This window comes from Heliangelus exortis, chromosome 1 (assembly GCF_036169615.1).
Source record: "Heliangelus exortis chromosome 1, bHelExo1.hap1, whole genome shotgun sequence".
Lineage (NCBI taxonomy): Eukaryota > Metazoa > Chordata > Aves > Apodiformes > Trochilidae > Heliangelus > Heliangelus exortis.
In genome coordinates this window covers 155188093-155209750 of record NC_092422.1, presented here as the reverse complement: position 1 = coordinate 155209750, position 21658 = coordinate 155188093, and the positions used below count along the sequence as shown (strand labels likewise).

At 42.9% G+C, this 21658-nt stretch overlaps 1 protein-coding gene and 1 long non-coding RNA gene across 4 annotated transcripts in view; one reads left to right on the top strand and one right to left on the bottom strand.

Moving 5' to 3' along the window:
• Positions 1-75: 75 nt before the first annotated feature.
• LOC139791209 (uncharacterized) lies at positions 76-9611 on the top strand. The gene is made up of 2 exons (XR_011723825.1): positions 76-2650; positions 7538-9611. It is a non-coding gene; the product is annotated as an uncharacterized lncRNA (long non-coding RNA).
• Positions 7800-21658, bottom strand: part of RASSF8 (Ras association domain family member 8) — an 88134-nt gene continuing 74275 nt past the window's right edge. For 2 of the 3 annotated variants that reach the window (XM_071733177.1, XM_071733178.1), the window contains exons 4-6: positions 16873-17762; positions 14113-14257; positions 8653-12960 (exon numbers count right to left, since the gene is read on the bottom strand). In XM_071733177.1, coding sequence (XP_071589278.1) covers positions 12839-12960; positions 14113-14257; positions 16873-17762 — 1157 coding nt within the window. In that variant the 3' untranslated portion in view covers positions 8653-12838. Of the gene's footprint in view, positions 8192-8652; positions 12961-14112; positions 14258-16872; positions 17763-21658 lie in introns of those variants that run through there. The other variant, XM_071733179.1, reaches the window with a different exon arrangement.

Genomic DNA, 21658 nt, shown 5'->3' with positions numbered 1-21658 from the left:
CAGCGCGCGCTCCTCCTGCTCCTCACGGAGCCGCCGAACCGGGCTGGGTTGGGGGGGTGCCCGGTACCCCCGGCCCGTGGCGGAGAGTAAGGGCCTTAGCTGAGAAACGGCGGCCGCCTTGGCCGGGCTTCGGTCGCCTCGCTTCCCCCTGCCCAGCCGAGGGACTGCGCCGCGGGCCGAGTGTCTCCTCGGCTGACAAAGGCTGCTGGCTCTCCGGCCTCCGCTGTCTCCGGGGCGAGAGGAGCTGGTTACTGGTGCGGGCCGTCGTGGTGGGGAAAAGTCCGCGGGTTCAGGGCCCACTCGGGGCGGGGACGGCTTCACTTGTCAGGCAAACGGCGTTGCACGCATCAGCCAGGTGTTGGTAGACTCGTGGGCTTGATGGGCTTGTGAGGTAACTAAATTTGCGTTTGAGCCTTCAAGCACTCCCCCGAAGGTACCATGTAAGTGCAGTGAAGTTGCACTTGAGGCCTATGGACTGTATCTGTAGAGCTAATAAGGCCAGCAATGTCTGCAGATTAGGGGAGATGACAAGTTTTAGCAGTGCCCGGGTCCAGCATTTGAGGTTTAAAGCAATTTGGATCCTGAGTCCTGAAATTCAAGAGGTTTGCTCGAGAGGTTTTGGAGCAAACAATGCATTATTTGCAGGTATGGGCTAATTCTGCTTTCTTGTACAGAAAATAACAAAGATCCAGCATAAGCTGGAGGGCTAATAGACCAGGATCAGGGAACAATCTTTAGTGGAGGCTATTTTTTCACTTTGATTCTGGTCAAATAGTGATGTTACTGTGAAAGTCTGTGGGTCTAAGGGAAGCATGGTCTGTTAGGGGAGGGCAAGGCTTTTTTTTTATTAGCACAGCTGGTACCACTGGAAAACCAGACCTGCTTTTAAGCACTCCAGCCTTTTTGAAGCTTCACAAAAGGACTTTATCACTAGGAGTGCTTAACTCCCTAGCAGAATCTGCTACACATTATATACGTAAACTTTTTATTTATTTAAGAGCTGGCAGTCCTTCCTTACCCTCCCTGTTATGCACCCAGTCCCCCCACACATGTTTCTCTGAGACATTCCTCAGAGACCCCAAGGTTGGAGGATCGTGAGTAGTATCCTACAGTCCCTCCTGCTCCACCATGGGTTGGTGCTGGGCCAGGGCAAGGAACTGACAACCACCCTCAGCAGCTCTTGCTTATCTGTTTCTTACTGCAGCCAAAAGGCCCAGAGCACCCTCAGTCGTGGCAGCTGCATCATCCCATCCTGCTGCTGCTTACATGACACAGTCTGGATGCAGCAGCCACGCTGCAGTCATCTGTGTGGGACCTGAACTCGCCACAGCCAGCAGGAGCAGAAGAGAGCCTTACAAACCAGTTAATAGGACACATCTGTACCACCTGCTTGCTCTGGGCTTCAGATGATTATCACTGCCCTCTACTCGGATGTCAGTCCTAAAGCCTTTCACAGAGGTTAGATGCACAAATCAGTGTGTTTTTCAACAGCTGAACTAGATTTGCTTCATTTGTAGGCACCTGTTGGACAGCATAGAACGATAAGGTAATCCTAGATCAGAAGAGGAACCTAGATTCCAGCCCTGCTTTCCAGCGTGTTTATGCATTTTACATGACAGACCTAATGAGAAAACAAACAAACCAACCAACCTGCAATGTATCTGGGGTAGCAAATGGCACTTTGGTTTCCTTTTCCCCCCAAGTGAAGACCCTAATCAACAGGCTAGAGTTATTTATCAGTATGTGACTGTTAATTATCCTGTGCAAACCAGGACAAGATCTATAAGACAGACAGCACCTGCATCTCTTTGTACAGCCTTTGGCCAGGACCTTCCCACAGGGAGCAAGAGATGCAAAGCTGGGCTTCTGTGGAGGTAAAATGTTCAGTCCCAATCACCTACTGAGAAAGAAATTTTCCAGTCACTAAACTGGTATTTAAAGGCAGGGCTGCACCTCTTCCAGCTGCAGCTTTTTGTGTGAAGAGCGGTGCCCTCTGTTGTTCTAGAGAGAAGATGCTGTGAGACTGAAGGCACAAACACGAAGTTGGTTTGTTTTTCCCAGCACTGCCAACTCTTACAGATGCTCTGCCTTTGACGTACAGTTTGCTGGGTCTGTCATGCTGAATACACTACAATCAGGACTTCAGTTTCTCAAGTGAAGCCAGGAAAGAGGCATCTGTAGAGGAGTATGCATCAACGTGAGTAGGAAAATACTGTTTAATATCAGACTGCTTAAAAACTAGAAAAGGTGTGTAGCATCAGCAAGAACTGTGCATTATAGGTACTACCAAGGTAACTGAGGAGCATGAGAATCTGTGTGGGCAAGGGGCAGAACTAAGGCTGCCTGATCCTCCAGCATCTCCTGACAGCTGAGAGGAGCTACAATGGCCTAGCAAGCTGCCAACATTAGATAATCCTCATGGGCACTCCCCAGCTATCTGTAAAGAAAAATGTGATTGTGTGTACCCAGGCTGCGTGTGTGCTGGCTCCTTGGCACAACAGAGAGAAGCTGTATGTTTGTATTGCAGTGTGTTCTACAGAGCAGAGAAACAGGAAAGCAAAGGTACACCTGTCTGTCTGCAAAACAGTGTTTTTGCAAAATGCCTGACACAGCTGGTCATGGGACCAATTCCAGTGTTGTATATTACGAGGTAAGTACAGTTATTTAAAAAGAACTTTGAGAGTATGTGATTACCAACTTGCTACATCTGCAATAACTTTTGAAAAGTGCACAGTAATGTCATGGAGTTGCTTGAGTTTAGCAACCCCAAGGCAATGCATTCAAAGGGACAGGAGGGCAGCCCAGTTGCCTGTCAGTCAGTGAGAAGGTACTGCATATCCCTGTCTTTTGTTCTCCTTGGAGATCATCTGCACCTTCTCCAGGAACAAAGCTGCTTGGTCTGGAATGGCCTACTGGTAGTTTAGGGCTACCCTAGCATTTTCCCTCATGTGTTAAATCATTTGCACTTGCACAAACCTGTAAAGAGGGCATCTCTTCCCTTTCCCCAGTAGTTCCCAATGAATCCAGGTGATGGTACCTTCAAGATGCACACCTGCCCCTTTGACAGGAGAGTCTCAAGCTTCTGGCTGGAACAGAAGGGCAGTTCAGAACTACTGTTGGACTCAGCTGCACAGCTGAGCACAGGAACCCTTTTTTTTCTTTTGATCTATCCCTGTTACCAGAACCACAAGCTAGGTAAAACTGCAGGTAAAGTGTGATGGCACACCTGGGGCAGGCCAAGTCCATTTTTCTTACCAAAGGAGAGATGTCTTCCTAGAAGCAGGTGCTTCCTTTAGATGACCATGGACAAAGGTAGTGGTAGGAACTTTCTTGAGCAGGACATGATACAAGATGCTATGGGACTGATTATTCAGTGCCTTGTTAAATACCAGCAGCTGCACTATTATCTAAATGGGCTCAAATGGAAACATCATGAAAAGATCTTTAATCTGAGAACTAAGCAGTAGGGCTGAGTCTCTGCTAAGACATGCTGAAAGGTGTTTATTTTCCACAGGTCGCAGAGTAAGTATTCGTTAGTTAAAGAAATTTATTTGGTACATGGAGAAAACATTACAGAATTGGGAAACAACCAAAAAAAGACACCCTCCTACAATTCTAACTCTTGCGTGCTCTCTTCAGCCCCTAATACCAAAGGGCACTTAGGTAACTACACCGAGCCATGAAATGGCATCCTGTCAGGGTGGATTATGAGTTGCATGTACATTGTTAGAAGACATGATACTTGTGGAAATGCTGGAACATTTAGGACCACTGAGCAAATCTCAGCCTGCTCAATCACTGCTATCTATTAGGCATAACACACTCCTGGGTAGCAGTTGTGAAAGGATTTAAGCTACCTCTAGTAAGAGCATCACTTTACAAGAAGAATAGAGTTGAATTAAAGTTGAAATGAGAAGGTTTTATTTCTTTACTTGCCTTTCCTTTTTACCTCCTTAGTAAAAGAAATCCATTTAAAGCTAAGCAAGAATTCACCTTCAGAAAACCCCAGCTTCCCTCAGCATGCCTGCTTCTTGCTCTTATTGTAAGGTAAAGCTAACTAAGAGTGACTTCTTGTCATCCTCTTGGTAGAACATAAAAATATACCTCACTGTAGTATCTAGATGGTACAGCCAAGATCAGGACCACATTGTGCTAAGCACTATTTGCCAAACAAATAGGAAACGAGATGCTCTTCCCCACAGGGCTTGCAGTATATATAGACAAAGTCAAAAGGGATGAAGCAGTATTATCTCAAGCTTACAGCTGGGGAACTCCAATCCAGAAGGATTTATAGTAGCTTGCCCAAGGTCACACACAGGAACTTTGTGACAGAGCTGGGAAATGAAACAAGAGCTTCCCAGGCACAGGCAAACAGGACAGACATGGGATAATCTCTAAAATTGAGTGTTTCAACCCACATCTGTACAGGTTTCAGAAACTTCCTGTCAGAGTGCAGGAATTGCATCATTTATGCATCAGCTATGCACGTTATGATCCTTTTTAAGTATTATTGTGTCCTTCCTGACAGAACATATTTAAAGACGGAATGTTGCATATTTTACATGATTCTCTATCATGCTATATATGCTTAGAAAACCTGCTTTTCAATTAGCTGCGTGGCTACACTGCTCCAGGCGTGCCGGGATGTATTGCTGCCCTCTCGTGTAGACCCTGTTGTAATTGCAGTGCTGGTACTAAAGAAGGGGCAGGTTTATCTGGTGCCCTGCATATTAGCGTGACCTTTCACACCAGCTGTACAGGTAATAGACACCGTTACCTTTCTCATTAAACCGTGTCACTGTCTCAGCCATGCTGGTTTTGTACATGAGACAAGCTACGTGACAATGGAGAATCCAGGTCATAGTCTTGGTAACCATGATGCAGATTTGCTAGGTCAAGAGAACAGTTAATGCAACTTTGTAGCAACAAAGGGTAGTTCAAGCTTGGCTCCTCTTCTCAGGTTTCTCTTCAGCTTTCTAGAGGAGCCAGTTCTACCTCACTGATAAAAGATCATCTCAGGCTGATTGTGACTGCTGAAGTCAAATCATCTTTTCTGGGCACATAACAATAAAAAGCAGTTTGGTACACCTGATAAAAGGGACATGCTATTGCAGCTAAATTACAGGTAGTAATTTATGAGAAGCTTCATAGGCAATGATAAATTCCAGTTATTCCCCATTTAAAGGCTGGCCTGATTTTTATTTTAGCAACAATACTGATGGGTACCCTGTAATACCATGTCACTGGTTCTAAAGCTGGATGATTCCTTTCACTTTCCATCACAGGGTAGTGAATAGGACTTCAAGGCAAATATTGTCTTCCTCTCTCCTCCCAGCCCCCTTTTGGTTTTAACCAGAAAAATATACATAGGCAGGTAATTATTTGCACTCATTTGTGTTTCAGTGGATAGTTGTTTGGGTTTTTTTAAGTGGACTTTTCATAAGCCCAGCTGGAGCTCTTCTGAATATTCTACAAACTTTTGCTCCTTAAAAAGAAACAATATAAAAAATTTCTTCCCTCCACCTTGACCCAAGCTTGAATATTAGATATTTTATATTGTATTTTATCACTTCCAATTACTTTACTGCTTTCCTCCTTCTGTAGAAAGGTAAAGCAAGACAAAGGTGTAGCTGAAACAATAAGTGCAAAATAGCACGTGCAAAAAAGACAGAAAACAGCAGCATAATTCTGTATTTTGCAGGAACAGTATATACAAAAGCTATTGGGGAACAAGCCAACACAAAGGTTATTAATAAAGTAATTACATTATGAGACAGGGTTGCAGGACATAGCTTATAATTTGCAGGCCAAATGTGTGTTACTGCCCTGGAATCTGTCCTGTTGACTGGACTTCATGTTATTTTCCTAATTCTGCTCCTCTGTGATATACCTGTGATTCAGAGGACTGGAAACTGAAATCAAATTCTCATACACTGAACCTGTGTGCCCCAAAGCAGATATGGGAGATTAACACCCAGCTGTCAGCTCTTGCAGCTGAAAACTCCATTCTGCTGTAGCCGTATTTCACCTCCATCACCTTCTAGATGACTGAACAAAAAAGTGTGCTGATCCTGTGATGACACTCACTCTGCCAGAGACTGCAGAGGTCCCTACAGCCTCTCCATATCCAGGGAGTTAGATCAGAAAAGCCCCTCTATAAATCAAACTTCAGTTTGCATGAGAGACAGATACATGTCTTAGCCAGGAATCAGGGCAGAGCAAATACACCTTCACAGGACAGGAACCCCAGAGCTGGCTGTATGACATAGATGAGGCACAAACAGACTCACTGGAAGTGGCATGAGGACACTGGCAGTGTCTGAGATGATGAGACAAATGGTGAGGCTGCTCCATTACATTATCATCTCCCTTTGCATCAAGTTCCCTGTTGCACTAGCACATGCCAAAGAGGCTCTTTTAAAGTCACTTAATGGACAGCAGCTCCTGTTTTAGAAATTGATACAGACAAGGAACTTGCTGCAAAGGATGGAAAAAAAGTACACTGCATACCCACTTGGAAAAAATTAATGATGAAGCAGTGGCTGACCTAGAAAATATTTCATTAACAGTAGCTACAATACCAAAGGTAGAAAATCTATCATTTTCAAGAAAGGCAATAATGAGGACCATTGCTCATTGTGCCCTACTTCAGACAAAAGTCAACTTAGTTGAAACAATCATTAAAAAATGGGATTATAAAGAAATACCACCTACCTGACAAGGATGTGACAGGCAGTACAACTCAGCAGAGCTTCTGAATGAAACGGACCATAGATCTGGTCTAGTTTTGCAACTCATTAGTTGCCCAGTTACCCTGAGCTAGTTAGTGCTGCAGCAGTCAGGCACAAATACACCACTTTGTTTTTGAAAGGCAAAGGAAAAGATCAGAACCATTAGTTGTACCCCTGGCTCTACTAAGCATGCTGGGAAACCTCAGTTACCATGAAACTCAGCCAGCTGACTTGCACAGGAGGAAGAAAGGGAAGCTCCCAGGAGCAGAGGTCCCCTACAACTGACATGGTCCTGCCAATATGAGTATCGCATGCTAGGGCTGCAGCAAAGCTCATGACATTCTTTGTTATACTGCCAGTCAACACTGCTACTACTGATAGCTCATTTCTCCTCACATCTAACAAGACTGGGCTCCAGCTGGCTTAGGAAAAGCCATTTTGGGGGCTATTAGACTAAGAACTGCATTTAGATGGTTTAAATCACAAGTCCCCAGCTGTAGCAAGTTCCCTGCCTTGATTAACACATGATCTCAAGCCATCTTCACAGGACCTCTGGTCGTCAGAACAAGAAGTAACCAGTTCCTTGTTCAAAGCTTAGCACCTCCGTGCTTCCTTAAGCATCTGTGTACCTTGTATTTGTTGTGTGAAGATTCTGTTCCTCTCTCTGATCATCTACAAACAAATCTCGCCTCTTTGTTTTAAGCTACACTTCCTCTCAGTCACTGACCAATTCTATTTTTTCAGGTTTAATATTAACCTTAGTGACAGTTTCCCAGCTGAAAACAAGTTACTCCGTTCTCTTACAGTTCCTGTGCTGTATCACATAGTGGCCCCACACCAACCAATTGATTGTCCCACACCTCCAGCTGTCATTTAGGAACATTCATTGTGCCTTAATGCTCAACACGTGGCTATTTCTGAAAGTGTTGTTCTAGAGGCACCAAGTGTTAGCCTGGCCTGCCTTCAGGCTGAGTGTTCTTGGACAGAGTTCCAAAAGTTGTATCACAAGATGTGTGTGAGATGTACAATGCAATTCCAGCAAACCATGAAAACTGTTAAGACCCAAAGTTTCAGAGGGGAATTTATTGTATGGGAGCATATTCAATATCTTTTGTCAACCATTCATGAGAATAATAAAAAATATAAGCTTTTTAAATGACAAAAAATATAGTTACATATAATACAGATTTTCATCTTGCATTGAAGCAGAGCAGTAATAAAATGCTCACTCGTGTTTTCACAGTTAGTTTGCATTGTTTCTCTAGGTTAAAGCATCAGCAACTCAAGTCTTCCAGTCAGAAACCCTAGTTAGTAGTTTCATCATGGGGTGATCATGAGGGTGAACGTTCTCTGCATTTTGATACCCTTTACAAATAGGGCAGGCACACTTGCTCCATCTCAGAACTACTCAAATGTTCAGAGGGTCCAGCTCTGCTTGAAACAAAGCATCCTTGCTGCAACTGAAAAGATTTTTGCATCAGAACATGCTTTTAGGCCCAATTCAGAAACACATCTGTGGAATACTCAAGAATGTGCTCAAATCTCCGTTGGTTCAGAGGGCTCCGAGTTGATCCTTTGTGACCACCTCTGCTTGTTCTGCCCCTCACAAGCACTGCACACTGGTATGAAACACTAACCAGTAAGTGATAGCATGTGTAAGTTGCTTGCAAGACCACAAAGGATTAGAACATTCTTCAGCACTCTGTTTTACTTGAGACCTCAACAAATTCACTGCATGCATAAATTTATGTATATACTACACACACTTACCCCCATCCCTTCCCTGCAATATTATTGCAATAATTCTTTGCTGATATAACAGTTTATATACCAAGTTTCACTTACTTTGTTTTCTATAAACATCTGGGGATAGAGGAAAAAATATCTGGAGAGCTAGAAAAGCTTTCAATCAGTCACTATATTGGCATTGAAAGCTTTATTTTGAAAACTTTAAGCAGCAATACTGAATAAATAGACAGAATGATTGTTTTGTCATATCCATACAACCGATGGCCTTCATCCAAAACATTAAAATACTGTAGCAAATAGAATAAACATGCATGTTTCAATGTTCTTAAAAAAAAAAAAAGTATAATATAAAAGTAACACTTTGACATTTATTTTAATACAGTACAGACCAATAGAGACTATTTTCTGGAAAAAATATCTGAATACAGTTTTGTTATTTACATGGATCATTAAGGCCCAATTCACTCAAGTTAATGCACATCAGGAATTTATATGCTTCAAGATAAGCCACTAAAAATTACAAGCTCGGGTTTTTTGCTCATACTCATATGACCCCAGTTCACTAAAATAATGCAATGCTCTTCATGTCAAAACCAAGGCAATTATTGCCCCAAGAGGAGATTTTATTTCACTACAGGATCTTTTCCCTCTTACCTCACAATGAAAGCATGTTTGCATAATGCTAAAAGCTAGCAGTAGTACTCTTCAAGAACTTCTTTCCAACTTGCTAGGTTTTAGAAAAGCGATCTCAAAGCTAAAATACCATTTCCAGAAGCAATTCAGGCACTTGGGAACCAACGTCCCACTGAAAGATAACAGGAGGCAGGTTCCTAGCTCACTTTTCAGAGTGGGGCTTGGGTTTCTCTGTTGCTTGGGCATTCAGCATTATCTTATCTTAGCCTTAACCTACTGGCTTTTCAAATGGTCAACACACCACCCACCCCTTTTCCCTTCACAACATAGCATCACCAGCAAAAATAAACTGTATCCTCATGGATGAGAGAGGTAACACAGTTAATTTCCATTAGTAATAAATTATAGAAGTTCTCCATATAAATTCCCTGTGCACTGGAAAATAATGCTTGTGTATTCAACACAAGCAAAAAAAAAAAAAAAAAAAAAAAGAAGAAACATTTTTATCATGCTGGCACTTGTTAAAATTAGTATGTGTTGCTTCTTTTCTGCTAATGCCCCATAAGGTTTCAAACATTTCTGAAAAATTTATTTTTTATATTTGTAAAGAAACAGTGAGGTTCTACAGTTGATCAGAAGCAAATTTCTTAATGCCATAAGGTGAGGAATTTTTAAAACTGTAATATACTGTTCAATTCACATTTAATGCAAGAGCATGCCATTTCCTTTTGGTTTATTTACAGAGAGGGTGAAAATGCTACAGAACTTTAGCCTGGGTGAAATTCAATAAGCAAGAGGAGTATGGTGGGGGCAGGGGAATTTGTCAGTGTCTCACAAATGACAGGTTTGGCTACCAAAGCCTCTCCTTCACAACAACAGAGGCTGAAGCTGTAAATGTTTTCCCGATCACCTTGAAATACATAAATGCCCTGACAAGGAGGGGCCAGGCAGTGATGATGCAGTGGCCACTCCTGAACCAGCTCCAGGCTGGCCCTTCTGTCAAACAGCTGCTGAAATCAGCAGATGATATTTTTTAACTTAAATGGCAAATTCCTTCCTCAAATCTATTACAAAGTCATAACTCAAGCCCTCCAAAGCTGCTCTTCCCCTTCCTTTTAATCCTGTTTCTCCTCCTTCCATCTTAAAGAATAACCTGGCTGAGAAAGAGAGTGGTTTTTATGATTCAAGAGCCCAATTCAGCTCAAACTGACATCTGTGGGAGCTGGACCAGTCACTGAGTATGACAAAACATTAGTTGGGTAAGTATGCTGATCTGCCCTTCATCTCAGTACAAGACTGAATTTGCAACAGGCTTTTCCTCTTGTTTCCCCCCATCCCAATGCAGCATAATTTGGGCCAGACTTTGCAAGGTGCTGAGTGCCTCAGTTCTCTAACATTAAGAGGTGCTGAAGATGCAAGATATCCACTGGAGAGAGCTGTTTTATTTCTGTAAATTCAACCCAGAATGTAAGGCATATATGCTCATATGCTCAAGTACCATGGACAGATATTGTCCCCAAATTATGTATATTTTACACTTTTTTAATATATATATATATATATATATATACATTCTCTTTTTTTTTCTTTTTTTTTTTCCTTTTTTTTAATACAAAGTTATGGGCACAGTAAACATGAGCACAGAATTGTGATAAACTAACACAGTAAAATCTGTGAGCACTGCAAAGATTCCTCAGGTAAGAACATCTAATTTTCCAGTTTGCTCACAAGGCAGAAAAAAAAAAAAAAAAAAAAAAAAAGACCCGATAAGTTAAACAGTAAAAATTCTGAATCCATTTGGAAAGGTCCTTTATATATTCACAGCCTTATCTGTTGCTGTTAGTCTAAATACAGCAGCATTTTAAGAATATATGATGCCATTAATAAGTATAAAGGGAAAAAAATGCATTAAACACTCAAGAGTCCTTCATCTTGTACTATGTCTTATAAAACTTCCATTTGTCAGGGAACTCCTTTTTGAAAAAAGGAAACTTAAATTAACATTTATCTGCACATCAGTAAATCAACACAAGAGGATGCTAGGAGTTAAGAATTCCTAAATATTTTCTATGGCAAAAAGCTTTCCTACCAGTGGTAAAATCCTGACCAAAGACATCAGGAGTTCTGTCATTTTGCCAGCGAGTGAAGTCCAGGCATTCAACATTGCAGTGAAAGCACAGTGACCCCCCTCATGTCACGGGGATCTCCAGAGTGGGGGTGACAGTAGGAGCTGCTGTTAGACCAGGAAATCCAAATGCATCCCTTCTCTGTCTCTCCCATGAGGCCAGCCTCCTCCCTAGCATGTACATATCAGTCACACTGATGCCAGCCACTTCATCTACAAACTTGATATCTGCTTAATTCCAAAGCCTGTATCTAACCTACTACTTGGTAGTGTCTTACTTTATGCATGGAAACCATTTTGTCCAAACCTTAATTTGCTTTAGAGTGACATCAAGATATGATAATGTAATCTTTCCACATTTTTCCTAAAGTTGCTACCAAGCATGTGAATTTCCTGTCTGTAAGCTTTACATTCTGTAAGTGACTGAGAAGCAACACATCTTCCAAAGCTCCTAAGGCTCCACCATTTAACACTGGGAACCTGGAATGGAATCCTGGGCCCACTCAACTCAGTACAAGCTCTGCTATTGACTTCGTGGCACTCTGCCCCGTTTCTTCCACAAAACTTGAGCAAATTCTGGGAGGCTGGAAGAGGATGCTCATTTGTTTTGTGTGGTTTTTCCCTCCTCCAACAGCAAGATTTACTGCAAAACAAGAACACTGTAATGGCTAGTGGAAAAAACAAAGTATAAAATCACACACAGTGAAAGCCTCCTACACTGGGTAAGATACATGAAGACAACTTCTTACATTGTTCATTTCTCAAAAGGCATATACAATGTGGCAAAATATTTCAAATATACATTCTATATAATAAAATATCATCTAACTAGTGCATCCTCAATCATATACTGGAAATACTTTTACCAAGCCAAGGTTTAAATTCCATAAATCTTTTGAACACTAGGTGCTTCATTCAAGGCAGATTCAACAGCAAGTAAATCTCACAAGCTCACTTTTCAAGCCTTAAAAGGTAGCAATGGATGGAACATGACATAATGACCCACAACAGAAATTAACCAAGTTAGTGGTGAGAAACCATTTTAATGGTTCAGCACTCCACAGAACTCTGCATTGTGAGCTGTTGTACTTGATCAAACGGTGGGTGGTTGTACATGCAAATTAAAGCCACCTTATCAGACTGACACACAGCCATATGTAACTGTTCACAAGTTAAAAATAAAAATATAAAAGGTCAACATTCACACGTCCATTGTTTAAAGGGAATAAATTAAACCTCAGATAAGTTGCATACATGGTTTCCTTCACCCTCAGTCTTTTATTTATGCCTATACATGGAACAATACTTTCCCAAACACTTCTGAAGTGGCAAAAACAAATAAAGGTTTTTGCACTCTAGCTGTGTTGCCAGCAAGTTCATCCTTGCCAGTTATGAACTGAGACAGTTACTCTGTCTCCTTAGCATCAGTGCACAGGGTATGGCTCCAAGTGGTGTGTTGGAGGAAGAAGAAAAAATAATATGGTGGCTAAACAAAAACAAAACAAAGAAACCTTCTTCCATTCGCCATTGGCAGAGTAAACCAAAAGTGTATTCTGTCCAGGGTACCTTGCCAGGTCCTCTCCAGAAGAGGTATGTACTGTCATACATAAATGCCCTCTGGGTTAAAACCAGATGACAGGGGGTTCTGTAGAATCCGAAGGTTACTGGGGAGTTGCCTCGATGAGCCAGGGCGCTTCAGAGACCCAGACTGAAATGTTGGCTCTGCACAAGAAAAAGGGCAGTGAGAAAAGTCATCGTCAGGGAGAAAGTCTGTAGGACACCCTTCCTCCTGCTTACAGCCTTAGTGTAGAAGAAAACGTAATACTGCATGTAACAAAAAATGCAAATGCCTTAGTAGGAAGTGATGAGATCTGAGGTGCACACCACCTCCTACTCATTTCAAAACAGAAAGATGTACCTACCCACTGTAAATACTTTCCCACAGGGAATATGCACATGGATACATACAACATATTTACTAGTAATGTGCAGCAAGAGCTTGTACCTATACGTAATTCAAAGGTTCAGCTTCCTGGCCACTTAAAAGAGAAACTTTGTACAAGTGGTGACATTTAAGGCCTAGTGGTCTTTTCTTCTGTCCTCACCTCTCAGTTTTCCCAGTGCCTAGAAATGTTAGAAAGTCTTCTGAGAGAAGGATCAGAACCTGCCAGGGAGAATGCTGAGAAACAGACCACTTGTAAGCAGGTCCTCGGCAAAGCACGGCAAAAGCTGAGCCACAGCAAAGCAGTTTCTGCTCGTGCCACGGCTGTGATGTGCATTCAAAGTGCTACTGAGCTTCTGCCCAGGAAACTCTAAATTCTGATGTGGGCATGTCTAGAATGCATCGCTCACACGAGGGGCAAAGTCCGTCTGCATATGCCATAACAGCCATCTGTGCACAACTTCTGGATGGCTGGAAGCCAGGCTGGATTAGCTCCTGTTCCCATGTGGCTGCCGTCTGGGATGTCTCGAGATCCAGACACATTCCTTTTTCTACTTGACAAAACATCTCCTCAGAAGAGGAGGAGCCCAGATGAACAGCAATGTCAGACATGCAGTCACACTGCGTGCCAGCTTACATACTTGCAGCCCTGGTGGCCACACTTGAAAGCTACCAGCCTAATGGGTTACTGATGGGACAAACATGACGAGGCACAGCGGGACAGCAGTAAGTTATTTACATACTGCTCTTCATTTATAACTTGCTAACCTCTTGGAATGAAAAGAAATATTTGACAGTGTGCTTTCTTAATATTTTGCTCCTTCCTTCACTTGCAGAACACTCATTTGACCTACGAGTGCTAGAAATAACACAGCAGGTAAACACATCACCGCCCCGAGTGCCGCCCACCAAAAGCATTCTGAGTGCTGCACCTCTGTCAAGCTCCACATGTGGGGCCTCCACCTCAACAGGGTCTGCAGGCAGCACCGTGACCTTTGTTCCTGTTTGCTGGATGAACTGTTGGAGATTGACTTGTCGCAGCTCCTTTGTCAGCTGCTCCAATTCTTGTTCCCTGTCCTGTCAGGAAAGAGAAAACATCTGCTGAGCAGCAGCATGCACAAGGCGGCATTTCGAGACTCAAGTAGGCAAATAATGCTTCTCCTTTTCAAGAGAAAGCCTCCAACCTTTAAATTCAAAAATTGATTGAAGAGCTGAAGGTATTTTACTCTCATAATTTAGAAAGGAAATCAACGTTCACTATAACTTATTACCACTGGTTTGATTACACTGCTTTTTAGATGACTAGCAAATCTCTCATACGGTCTGAGAATTGGTATAGCAGCAAATCTTAGCTCGGTTGAAAGTATCCACATGACCTGGACAGATCATTAAATTCTTCTCTTCCTAAAAGGAGAGTAACTCCATTTTCATCTTGTTCCTTGATTTTTCTGTTTAGAGTGTAAGTTTTTATGGACAGAACTCTCTCACTCTGCAAGTGTATTGTGTTTTGTACAATGAGGCCAAATTCTGGCAAGTTCACTAACTCTTCGGAATTGTGAAACTTTAGTGAGGTCTTTCACCTGAAGAAGGGGAGGATTTTAGTTTTCTGGTTTTGCTTTGTTTTGTTTTTTGATTGGTTGGGTTTTTTTGTTGTTGTTGTTGGTTTTGGTTTCTTTGCATTTAAAATCTTTCTAGAAACAGGGAGAGCAGAGTGTTGTAGCTGATCCTTACTTGAAGATAGCCACATACTGCTGGAAAGTATTATTATTGAGGTGGCTAGAGAAAAGGAATGAAAGAGAAGAGGTAGGGCAAATTAAAAGTATTTCTCAGATGCTACTAAAAATGTCATCTTCCTGTTCTTATCACTTGAAATCTAGTGAGCCAGCATTCCTGTTCTGGAATTTCCTTTTCTGGTTTCAAATCATCAGTTCTATGAATATTAACATTTAACTTTCAGTGTGCAAAAAAAACCCAAACATCTCTATTTCTTCCCTCCAAAACTGCGTAACACAGAGCTGAGTTTATTTTCTCCTGGACTTTAAGGTTAGTGCATCTTTAGGTTTAGAACAAGCTTGGAAGATGTGAATCCAAGAAAATGAAACCTTAGCCTATGAAAAAAATAAAGTGAGATTTTAAAATTCTATTACAGCCTTACTGAGTGGTACTGAGCGTAGGTAACATAAATGAAGAAGAGCTGATAATCTCTTTTTAAGCAGAAATCCTTAAGCATAGTGGGTCTGGAAACTTAGGAGAGAAAAATATGTCCAAAACTTCTTGAAGTTTTCATCCATTTTGCCTTGGATGAAAATACTACATTTTATTTTTTTTCCCTCCTCATTTAGTAAAAACAGCTTATACTCATATGGTGCCAGGTGCTCAGGGGTAAGGATGCAAAATCCCTTTACAAGTTCACAGCAGATTTACCTTGCTGCAACTGCAGGGCTGTGAAACATAAGACCGTGAATCCCAGGAATACAGCAGGAATCACAACCCAAACTGATATGTGATGCCTCAGTCCTATCTTGTGTGGCACATTAAAATCCCAGGAGCCACAATCTTTCTTTCACCCCATCCAGCTAGCAGCTGGTTTTCTATTTATAATTATTCTTTCGTGCTCTATCAAGTTCCAAGTGATATAATTAACTTTAGCAAGGAACCAGACACTGGGTTTTCTTTTAATATGTGTCACAAACACCTGAGGTGTAGAGAAAATAAATCCCTGAATACCACCGAGTCAGACAGGGAAATGAATACGGTATTCTTTAAAACAAGAGCCCTGCAAGCTAAAAGTTATTTTAGTTCCTCATCCATCTATCCAGGTGCTGCTTTTGGACTGTTCTTGTTAATCTAGTTCGGTGGCAAACAAATCTGGCAATGATCAGAAGTTTAGCCTCATCATAATTTTTTAGCTATGATGGTACAAAGTCCCCTGAAAATTAACACTGAAAATATTTAAAGACGAGTTCTTTTAAAGGTGTTAGTTAGGCAGAGTGCACTCTGGTCCCCTATAGCAGGCAGCAGCACAATAATCCCCTTCTAGCCCTGAATGTGATATTATTCATATAGGAGACATTATTTGTCTGTGGTGTATAGAAGCCCAGACCCACTAGCACAGCAGCACCTCACTGGTCCCCTTCAGATGCATTGCCATGGCTGTGCCACACTGCCCTCAGCCTCTCTCTGAGCTGGCATTATTCTGGTATTTCTCTGTCAAGGACCATTGCATGGTGAAGATCCACTTTAAGTGATTCCTCGGAGCTCACCAGGTAGTCAGGGAATGGTTGTAAACCAAAGCTCTAACTGATGAAAGAAAGCAACTGATGAAAGGAACTGAGTCAGCAGGTAAATAAAAGAAAGGTGGCACTCAGCACTAATCCTGCAGCAGCTCAGGCTTCTGAATGGCTGGGAACATAAACACTAAAAGATCTGTTAGTTTATCTTGAGACAAAGAACCAACTACAGCTTTTCTTTACCGATTATTTGAATAAGTAAAATACACACAGGTGAAATGAAAACTGTCTGCTCTTCAGAACAAAATCTGAAAATGAAAGCAACACTTTCTTCTTTTTACCCAAATTTACAGTGGAAACTTTCTTGCGCTTTCTTTTGTAGGCTCTGAATCTGTGTAAGAAAAATTCATTACAGTCAGGTCTCCAACTTTTCTTTGTTATGGATAAAAAGGATGCTCTTACCTGTAACCGTTTGGTAGCTTGGCCCAAAGACCTTTCTACAGCTTTAATGCCGTTTTCCAACCTCAGACTCTGCTGGCCCTGAATATCGATTTCACCCTTCACCTTCTCGATCTTTTCCTTGACTTCTTCTTCATTCACTTGGGACTCCTGAACTTCCCGCTGCAACTTCTCTGCTTCAAGGCCACTTTCCATGTTGTGGATCTGAGACACGTAGTCCTTCAGCTTGCTCTCACACTCCAGGATCCTCTGCCTCATCTCCTGCAGCTGCTCCTTCAGCTGTTTTTCGTTCTCCTGTTCGATCTGCAGCTCATTTTCCCAGAACTCTTCCTCTTCAATCTCCACTTCGTTCCTTTTGATCTTCTGCTCTAGTTTGAGAATTTCTTCTTCCAGGCTGGAGTTGTACTTTTGTTCCCAGTAGTGGATCTCGGCTTCGTTGGACTCCAGCTGTTTCTCGATGCACTGAAGTTTCTCCGTCTGGAGGTGGATCAGTTTCTTCAGCTCATCCGCCGTTGTTTTACAGTTGTTAAGCACCTTTTGCTTGAACTCGGATTCCTTGCTTTTCCCAAAGATGTCCATTAACCCTTTGGCACCCCCGGTGAAGGTGAGGGATTTCCTTTTCGGCTCCCTCCTCTTCATGGATTTGTCGCCGGGAGGCCTCAGCTTGGCCAGGGGCGGTAAGCTTTGCCGGTAGAGAGTCCTCTCCGGGATGCGAGCCACGCTGTCCGAGGTCGGCCTCTCGCTCAGCGAGGGCCCGGTGCGGCGCAGGATGAGCTGCACGTCGCTGGCGTATTGTCCCCACTTGTTGAGCGACACGATGGGGTTCTCGTGTGGCGCCAGGTGCCGCTCCGTGTCCCGCCATTTCTCGATCAGCGTGTACCGGCCCGTCCGACCTGCAAGGGAACCGCAGCGCTCAGCGGGGACGCCCGCCAGGGGGCGCTGCCGGACAGACACAGCCGCGGCCAAAGGGAGGGACCCGCGCGCACAGTGCGCCCCCTGGCGGCTCCCGAGGGAGAGGGCGGGGGGAGTATGGGGGGTGTGAGGGTGGGATGGGGGGGAAGGAGGGAGAATGGGGGGGAGGCGACCCGGGGGGGGATGCGGGAGGTGGGGGAGAGGGACGTGCGGGGGGAGTGGGGGGGGACGTGGGGGCGGGGGGACGTGGGGCGATGGGTGCGGGATGGGTCACGTGGGCGTGGAGAGTGAGGGGTAAGGGGGTTTGGGGGTATGTGGGACTCGAAGTAGGGAAGGGGTGCGTGGAGGGTTGGGTGTATGTGAGGTGTGTGTGGGGGATACCTGTAGGGGTTCTTGGGAGGGGAGTGTGTGTGTGGGGGGGGTTCTTGGGGGGGTGTAGATTTGGGATTGGGCTGAGGGTGTGTGTGGGGCGGTGTTTGTGCAAGGTTGGGGGTGCAGGCGCTGCTGCAAGGAGCCAGAGGTGTCTGAGGAAGCAGCCTCAGACTGCTCCTAGCCCGGCCTCTGCACGGTGCTCATTGCAGCTGTAAACGGGCCCGGGAAATCCTCCCCCCAGCAGTATCCGTCAGTGACTGACACTGCACACACACAACTGGGAGGGCTCAGCTCCGGCCCCGGCTTCTTTTGAAGTCTCGGACCTTAAAGCAAGTGACCCAGCCGTGCTGGTATCTGGCAGAGATATACATCCAATGTACGTCTCCAGAGGAAAGACACGAGAATGAAAAAAGTTCCACATGGTTCATACAGCCACATTGAAAATAAATAGATAAATAAATAAATAAATAAATATTGAAAAGGCTGTGTTTGCTTTTAAATTGTATCATCAGAAATGGCCAGCCGAGCCATAGTTCACCACCCGGTGCCCCCCGGTCGGTTCAGACTCCGGGAGAGCGGCCCGGGGCCACCTCCCCATGGCACCCGCACTCATGGGCTGCTGAGTGAGGAACCTTCACGGAGCAGAACACGGCTGCCTAAATTCTGGGCTGCCTGCACAGCCTCCTCATCTGAAACGGCACCTCACGAGTCCCCCTGGGGTGGACGCAGCCTTCAGAAAGCAGTCTGAATCCTTTAATAACACTCATGGTGTTTTTCTGACCTCTGTATTGCCAGCCAGCTGTACAATCAATGAAGTATGGTGTAATTTTTAAGGGAAGGGGAAGTACAACTTCAGTCTATAACTTCTTTTGTGCTTCTACTAAGCACACTTTCAGTTCAGCTTAACAGACTCTTTCCTCTGAGAGCTTTGAATGCTATGAAAATACAGCATTTGAGGTTTTCCACTATTTTTATTTCTCCTAAACAGTCTTACTATTATGAGACACAGCCTTTTTCAAATGCAGAAGTTTCCCATATCATGAAAGTCACTTCACTTAAAAGCCACAAAATTGTTCACAAGATGTGAAAGATAAACTAGTTTTTAAAGCCTGTCATCCTGACAAATTTCTGAACAGCCCCACAATTGCCATTAAAACTTCAGTAGCTACTCTAATGCATTATATATATCCATTTCCATGATAGATCATAATTCAAATGAGGATTTATTTCAGCACATGAAAATGTCTAAAATACTTGTCATACATGGAACTGTGAGGCTGGGGAGCTGGTAAAAACGTAGTTATCCGTGGTAACCCATTTGATACATTTTCTTTCCTTAAACTACCTGCAGTCACTGCACTTTTACCAAAAGACCAAAGTTGTCTTCATCTCCAGCTGGAAATCTGCCTCTGGCCTTCAAACACAACAGCTGCACAGTATCCCCACCTCAAATTTGCAGGAGATAAGGTCCACTGTGGTGATTCACGTATTATGAAGCCCCCTAAAATCTGATATTGTGAGCCTAGGCTTACAAAGAGCTCCCAGATACAGCTACTGTGTCAGAAATGGTTTCTCTCATTTCACTTTTTCACAATTAGCTCCCAGTACAAAGAATAACAACAAAAATCAGCTGCACAGACACCACCTAGAAAACAGGCTGCTTTGGCTCATGGGTCATAGTGGTGGTAGTTAGCTAGCAAAATAAGAGACTAATGTCCACATTCACTTCCAGGTTAGGAGTGAGAGCTGAAAGAGTACATGAAGATTTGACTGACAGAAGTCAGCAAAACAAGGCAAGCAGCATGAGAACTGCAAGGCATCCCCCCAGATGCCATACAAATAAGCAACTTGAGGGAAGCACCGGGAGGAATGAAAAGAAAAAAGAAAAACAGCTATCAGCATAACAACATGCTTGGCCAACACAGATTTAAAGCTTATTCCAATAAAGTATTTAAAAAAAAAGTTACTACAACAAGCTACAAAGTCAGAGATTTTTGCTAACCCAGAATATTGTTCATTGATCCACGAAGATTTATGGTTTGTAGTAGGCACCAGTGTTATTATAGGAAAAATAAACCTAGTGCTGTGTGCCAAAGTGTACTAACAATAAAATCCCAGAGAAGAAAAAATGAAGTAAAAACATACTGCAGAACCCAGGACAATTGTTGCATTTTACGACTCTATTTTGCTAATCTTAAAAGCTTTCACCTTGTAATCATGGTAATGCTACTAATGTTCTTGTTGTGTCAGAAACAGCCAAGTTCAAAGAAGTCTTGAAATCGTAAACAAGAGTACTTACCACTAGGGGAGTGATCAGCATGCAACTTTTATTCACTTTACTATTAAATGCACTACTTAAAAGAAATATAACAAGAGGGGGAAAAAAGAAAGCAGGAAAGAAGAATAAAGCTAACAATCTTAACCCAAAGCGAATTATGGAATTAAGCGAGGAGTTTTCCAAGAACTATTTCCATCTTAGCTTCGTGGTCCAAAACAACACACAGTCCTAAATAATGAATTCTGCACTCAAGACCCACATAAAAGAAAGTGTTTTGTAGAAGTAATACTTACAGAGTTCAATAGCCACACCTGAAGCTCAGTACCAGTCTGAAAACAAAGCCATCCTCCCTCATCACCTACATTTGCTGTACTGAGTCTATGTATAATGCAGATGAACGATACCCGGACAACCACAGCTGTGAGGGCTGCTTCCATTAGAAGGGATTAATTCACAAATAAAAAGAGTGAGCAAGTTAATTCAAAACTAATGACAGAATATTTCAGAACATAGGCGTCCTTGTAACAAATGGCTTGTTTTGATGTGCTATCACTGGCAAGGAGAAAGCAAGCTCCTAGGGTTGTTGACAAAGAACAGTTCAACACCTGCATGCTGCTTCTTGTCTTGTGTATTGTCCATAGCTTTCTGAAATAGAAATTGTTTGTGCTTACACGGCACCTGGCAGAACTCAGTCCTACCTCATTCATGCAAACCTTGTAATTTAAAAAATTAGTTACTTTTGTATTCATGTAGTTTGCCCCATGTCAGCAATGTATGGCATTCATTAAACCATAGTGGTTTTTTTCTCAGCTGCATATTGGATTCTCATGCAGATTTATGAAGTATTTTCAGGTAAAGTTCGATGAGCAGCTAAAGCAGTCAGTTCCAGGAGCTGACAGCACACACCTTTAGTTACTGTACTGATGTTCACAATATGTATGTGCCTGTCAGTGGATCCCTTATAACTTCTGAAATCAAACTTTTCTTTAAGAACATGTGTGACTAGAACATAGACCAATCTTGTTTGGTTTTGTTTAGGTTTTTTTTTCTAAATATATCTATCAAATTGTTGTACTAGTGAGAATGGTAGAGAAAACAATCCAGACAGGCCTAAACACCAGCAGTGATGTGTTCTATGGTTCCCTCTTCAGAAAACAGCAATTCAGGGGCTAGAGAAAGCACAAAACCCCTGCACACCACATTCATGGGCCAGCTACTTCTCATTAA